Source organism: Herpailurus yagouaroundi, unplaced genomic scaffold (genome assembly GCF_014898765.1).
Source record: "Herpailurus yagouaroundi ecotype Mexico unplaced genomic scaffold, PumYag 67493, whole genome shotgun sequence".
In the NCBI taxonomy this organism is placed as follows: domain Eukaryota; kingdom Metazoa; phylum Chordata; class Mammalia; order Carnivora; family Felidae; genus Herpailurus; species Herpailurus yagouaroundi.
In genome coordinates this window covers 953,190-958,809 of record NW_024420301.1, presented here as the reverse complement: position 1 = coordinate 958,809, position 5,620 = coordinate 953,190, and the positions used below count along the sequence as shown (strand labels likewise).

The 5,620-nt window shown below is 63.8% G+C and overlaps 1 protein-coding gene across 1 annotated transcript; it reads left to right on the top strand.

The window, feature by feature from the left end:
* Positions 1-2,565: 2,565 nt before the first annotated feature.
* On the top strand, positions 2,566-5,355 carry DUSP9 (dual specificity phosphatase 9). Its single transcript, XM_040467474.1, has 3 exons — positions 2,566-2,963; positions 4,236-4,685; positions 4,990-5,355. Exons 1-3 carry the CDS (start codon positions 2,597-2,599, stop codon positions 5,313-5,315), a joined length of 1,143 nt encoding a protein of 380 aa, XP_040323408.1. The 5' UTR covers positions 2,566-2,596; the 3' UTR covers positions 5,316-5,355.
* Positions 5,356-5,620: the final 265 nt, after the last annotated feature.

Genomic DNA, 5,620 nt, shown 5'->3' with positions numbered 1-5,620 from the left:
GGGGGGGGGGGGGGTCTGGAAAAGGAGCAGAATCTGAACAGGCTACAGAGGACGGAGGCCTGGGCTGGGGAGCAGAAGGGCACGGCCCAGCTCACTAAGACCCCTGGACTCCCAGAGGCCAGGACACCGTGGGCTGTAGCCAGAGAAGAGTCCCAGGCAGCCCCGCTGGGCCAGGAAGGGAGGAGGGAAGGAGGGGGGACAATGGCGGCCCCTTTGAGGGCCCGGCTCCCAACAACCTGTCCTGTCCCTAGTATTCCTTCCTGAGTTGTCTCATCTTCCTCTATGGCTCTGATGAACAGAGGAGACTTCGTAGGTGGCACTGAACTTAATTATCCGAAACGTCCGCCCTCCAATGCTTTTGTGTCCTTCCCGCCTTAGTTGCACATCTTGTGGTGCCCACCCTGTGTGCATAGTTCTGCCTTCTTTTAGTTAGTTCCTTGGGATAGATTCCGAGCAACGGCCAGAGGGTGTGGATTTCTTCCTAGCTCTGGATGCCTGTTACCAAACTAATTTCCAGAAGGGCCATGCAGATAAGAGCAGCACTGGGTGTATTCACTTTGAGGACATTTTACCAATGTACTATGTGGGAAGTGTTACCTTGTTTTCCACCGTTACCTTGTTTTGTTTTGTTTTGTTTTGTTTTGTTTGCCTTCCCTCCATACCTGAGGTCGAAACTTCTTCCCCCAAAGGTTGCATTTCTTTCCTCGCACGGTCTTTTCTGGTTCCTTGCACATTTATTGGAGCCTTAACCTTTTGATTAATTTGTATGAGCTTTATCTTACCTGCTGTACATTTTCCTTCAACTCTGGTGTTTGCTTCTGATGGGTTTTAAGCAGGGAAGAGACACTTACCACACCCCGCGTTATCGCGTTCAGTCTCCCTATTACTGACCTGTGCGGCTAAGTTGGGAGTGCCGAGCGAGCAGGGACCCTGTGTGTCCTGCCTGTTCATCATCCTGTGTCCATGGAAGGTATGGAGGCCACTGGCCTCTGATGAACAAATGATGTGGAGGCAGGGAGAGAGGGCTTTGGAGGCTGTGACGGGGACCTGGTCAAGAGTTGGCCAGCGCGAGCCCTCACTGCGGGGAGCAGAGGGCAGAATACAGGTGTAAGAGATGAATTTAAGTCGCAACTACTTGGATCTTGACCAGGGAGGAGGCAGAGGGAGAAGCCAGGGATGATTCCTGGGACAGTGATGTGGTTAAGAGCAGAGCACCTCAGTTAGGGACTGGGGACTCAGGGCTCCTGGCTGGCTAAGGCCATGTGTGAGGGAAGCTATTGGGGGGGGGGGGCGGGTGCCCAGAAGCTGTCATCTGTCCTCCTAGCCCTTGGGCAGAGTTCTGGGCCAGAAGACAGCAATGGGTTTCTGGTCTGGCTTCCTCCTCCCCTCCATGATTTCAGTGGCATCCCACAGTAGCTCGAGGTGCTGGCTGTGATGAGCCCATTAGAGAGATGGGGTCACTAAAGTCCAGTCAGTGGACGTGATGGTCCAGGGTCAACGAGTGAGTAGGGCTGGGCGGCAGCTTCTGGGGCAGGGGCACTGGGCTCTTATCCCTGTCCCTCCCCCCTGCTTCCAGCTGGGCAGAAGAACTGAGGCTGGTCACCTGCTGGGCCCCTGACCTGCCCTTGGCCTCTGCCCCGGCCCGGTCCCGCTTCGGTGCGAGCCCCCGCTCAGCGCGCCACTTGGGGGCCCACCCGACTGCTTCGCTGGCACCCGTTGGCTCGCCGGCCCCCCTGAGCCCGCCCCCGCTGCCCCGCCCCTCCAAACAGCAACTCCACGTCCAAAGGCAGCGGCTTCCAAGGTGGAAGCTGGGTCCCGCCGCCAGGAAGCTGCCGGTTGGAGAGCTGCGCGGGACTCAGCGTCCACGTGCGCGCCTGCTTCGCCACCCCGCCCTCTTCCCCGGAGGCCGGGCCCGGGGACGCCCTACCGGGGGAACCGAGCCCCGCGTCGCGCGCTGGCCTCGGCTCGGACGTCTGCCAGCGGCAGCCCGCCGCGCGATCACGCTCCAGGTCTCTTGCCTCCCGTTTCCTCCTCCCGGGCGCCACCGGGGCCGGGTCAGCTCCGAGGAGGCCAGCTCAGGCCCATCCCTTCGGCGCCACCTCTACTCCCCCGGCCGCCTCTGCCGGCACACACACCCCCAAAGTCGGAAGCTTGAACTTGGGGAGCGATTGCGGGCAGGCCAAGCGAGAGCCGCGGGAAGGGGGTGTGCTGCGGGGTGGCCGTAGCCTCAGGCTGCCCCAGAGGGGGCCGGCCAAGGACCCGCGGCGCTCCGAGGGCCCATCGGACACCCGGCCTTCCTCTCCTGGAGGACCTCTCCCTCCTCCCCTCCAGGAGCCGGCCGCCGCGCCGGGCGTTTTCCTCCCCCGAGGGCTCGAGGCGCCCTTCCGCGCGTCCTCGCCGAGGGAGGGGGCGTGAGAAGAGAAGCGGGCGGTGCAGGGGTGTCCCTGCGGGGCTCTCGGCGCCCGCCTTGGGCATGCGGGGTGGGTTTCACGTCTCGGCCCCTTGGCGGCCGGGCGCGGGGGCTGCGAGCTCACGCCGCGCGCCTGCCCCTCTCTCCGCAGCGCCGGCGGGCGGACGGGCCGGGAGCCGCGAGCCCATGGAGGGTCTGGGACGTTCGTGCCTGTGGCTGCGGCGGGAGCTGTCGCCCCCGCGGCCTCGGCTGCTGCTCCTCGACTGCAGAAGCCGCGAGCTGTACGAGTCGGCGCGCATCGGCGGGGCGCTGAGCGTGGCCCTGCCCGCGCTGCTGCTGCGCCGCCTGCGGCGGGGGGCCCTGTCGGTTCGCGCGCTGCTGCCCGGGCCGCCGCTGCAGCCGCCCCCGCCCGCCCCGGTGCTCCTGTATGACCAGGGCGGGGGCCGGCACCGGCGCGGGGAGGCGGACGCCGACGAGTGGGAGGCCGACTCGGTGCTCGGCACCCTGCTGCAGAAGCTGCGCGAGGAAGGCTACCTGGCATACTACCTCCAGGGTACGTGCGGGCGCTGGCGCGGGGCACCGGCCTGGGAAGGGCCCCGGGCCCCCGGGGGCTCGCAGGGCCACAGCTTCCCGGGGGACGGGGGGGGGGGGTTCCTAATGCATTTGTCCCTGGGCAAGCCCAGCCTTGTTTTACCTAAAGTGGAGCTGAGATCCCGTCTCCCCTGAGAAAGACCTGGGGCAAGCCCTTCGCCCTGGAGAGCCCCAGTTTCTGAGTCTGGAAAATGGGGAGAATCGGGCTGCCCTGCCCTGCCCTGCCCAGCCCTGCCTCAGGGGACGCTCAACAATAGAGTACCAAGTGAGGACTCCCAATCTCCCGGGAGGACGTCACCACCCCCACCCCACCCCCGCAGCTGCTCTGCCGCGGGCAAAGGAGGCAGGGGCACAAGAGGACAAATCCCCGCTCTGCAAAGGCTCTGGAATGGGGAAGGGGGGGGGAGAAAGAGAGAGAGAGAGAGAAGCAGTGAAGGTAGGAGGAGGCAGAGACCCGTCCCATCATAGCCACGGGCTGGGGGACGGAAAGGGATAGGCTGATACAGGCCTGTTGGCTCCTTGACGAGCCAAACACACACCCAGAGGCCCAGGGTAGGGACAGGGTTCCCAGGAGCCTGCAGAGCCAGCTCCCCACTTCCCCATCAAGGCGGGTCATTGGACTGTTGTCCCTTGCTCCATTCTGAATGCACGGGGACACAGAAACCTATAAAGCGTCAGATGTCCAGGCCCCACACCTAGCCCGGGAAAATAGTTATCCATACACGAAGGAGATGCTCACTTCTTGGGACTTTGAATCGACCCAGGTGGAATGATGTGCTCGCTCTCAGGCTCCTGCCTCTTGGGGTGCTCCTGCTTGAGCTGGATGGGGGAAGCACCCAGGGACAGAACTCACATCTGAACCTTTCCTCTTTTTACAATTTTTAAAAATGTTTATCTATTTTTGAGAGAGAGAGAGAGAGAGAGAGAGAGGCAGAGCATGAGTAGTAGAGGGGCAGAGAGATGGGAGACGCAGAATCTGTAGCAGGCTCCAGGCTCTGAGCTGTCAGCACAGAGCCCGACGCGGGGCTCGAACTCACGGACCGTGAGATCATGACCAAGCCGAAGTCCTACGCTTAACCGACCAAGCCACCCAGGCGCCCCAGGTTGCTGACTGTTGAGTTCCCTTTGGGGACCTCTGCAAGCCCCCTCGGGTGTCGGAGTTGTATCCCCAGCCAGGGGTGCTTGGCTGCCCAGGTGGCCGAATCGACAGGACGGTCCTCCTCTCCCCTCCCAGGTGGCTTCAGCAGATTCCAGGCAGAGTGCCCCCACCTGTGTGAGACCAGCCTCAGCAGCCGGGGTGGCCCAAGCACAGCCCCAGTGCCCAGCCCAGTGGTGGGGCTGGGCGGCCTGTGCCTGGGCTCGGACTACTCTGATGCGGAATCCGAGCCTGACCGCGACTCCATGAGCTGTGGCCTGGATTCGGAGGGTGCCACGCCGCCCCCAGGGGGGCTGCTGCCATCCTTCCCTGTCCAGATCCTGCCCAACCTCTACCTGGGCAGTGCCCGGGATTCGGCCAATGTGGAGAGCTTGGCCAAGCTGGGCATCCGCTACATCCTCAACGTCACCCCCAACCTGCCTAACGTCTTCGAGAAGAACGGCGAGTTTCACTACAAACAGATCCCCATCTCCGACCACTGGAGTCAGAACCTGTCCCAGTTCTTTCCTGAGGCCATCGCGTTCATTGGTGAGTCTGCTCGGCCCCCCTCTGCCCCCCTGCCCCCTGCCCCCCCAGGCCTGGGTCCTGGCCTCTCTCACTCCCCCATGAGGGCCCCATGATGCACTTGGCTGCCGTCCGCAGAGCCCAAAACCGGAGCGGCGCTTCTGGGGGCGGGCAGTGCCGGCACCAGCTCCCGGAGGCCACCAGCGAAAGCCCCTGGACTCCTCAGGCAGGACAGGGCTCCCAGGCCAAACCGGCCAGAGCCACTCGGTTCCAAGACGGCGGAGCGGGGCCCACAGGTCACACTGACCCCCACTCTGCCCCCATCTAGATGAGGCCTTGTCGCAGAACTGCGGGGTGCTCGTTCACTGCCTGGCAGGCGTCAGCCGCTCTGTCACCGTCACTGTGGCCTACCTCATGCAGAAGCGCCACCTCTCACTCAACGATGCCTACGACCTGGTCAAGAGGAAGAAGTCTAATATCTCACCCAACTTCAACTTCATGGGGCAGCTGCTAGACTTCGAGCGGAGCCTGCGGCTGGAGGAGAGGCGCGCCCGTGAACGCAGCAGCGGGGGGCAGGAGTCGGCCGCCTCCGACCCACCGTCCTTCTTCACCACCCCCACCAGCGACGGTGTCTTTGAGCTGGACCCCACATAGGGCGCCGTTCCACCACCCCCCCCCATGGGTGCCCCTGACCACCCATGTGCGGGGGTGGGGCGGGGGGGGAGCTGGGGGGAGGCAGAAGAGGGAGGCAGCGAGTTGGGGAGGGGGGAGAGCATAATACCTCATGGGAGGGCTGTGGGGAAGAGGCTGGAGCCAGGAGCCCCTCCAGGGTGGCCTCGGGGAGAGACCTGTCCTACCCACTTGAACCATCCACGGGAGTCCTATTAAATGTGCCTATAAGCAGGGCCCGGGGCCACCAGCCTGACCCGCGCCGCTTTCGGGGCGGAATCACGCTCCAG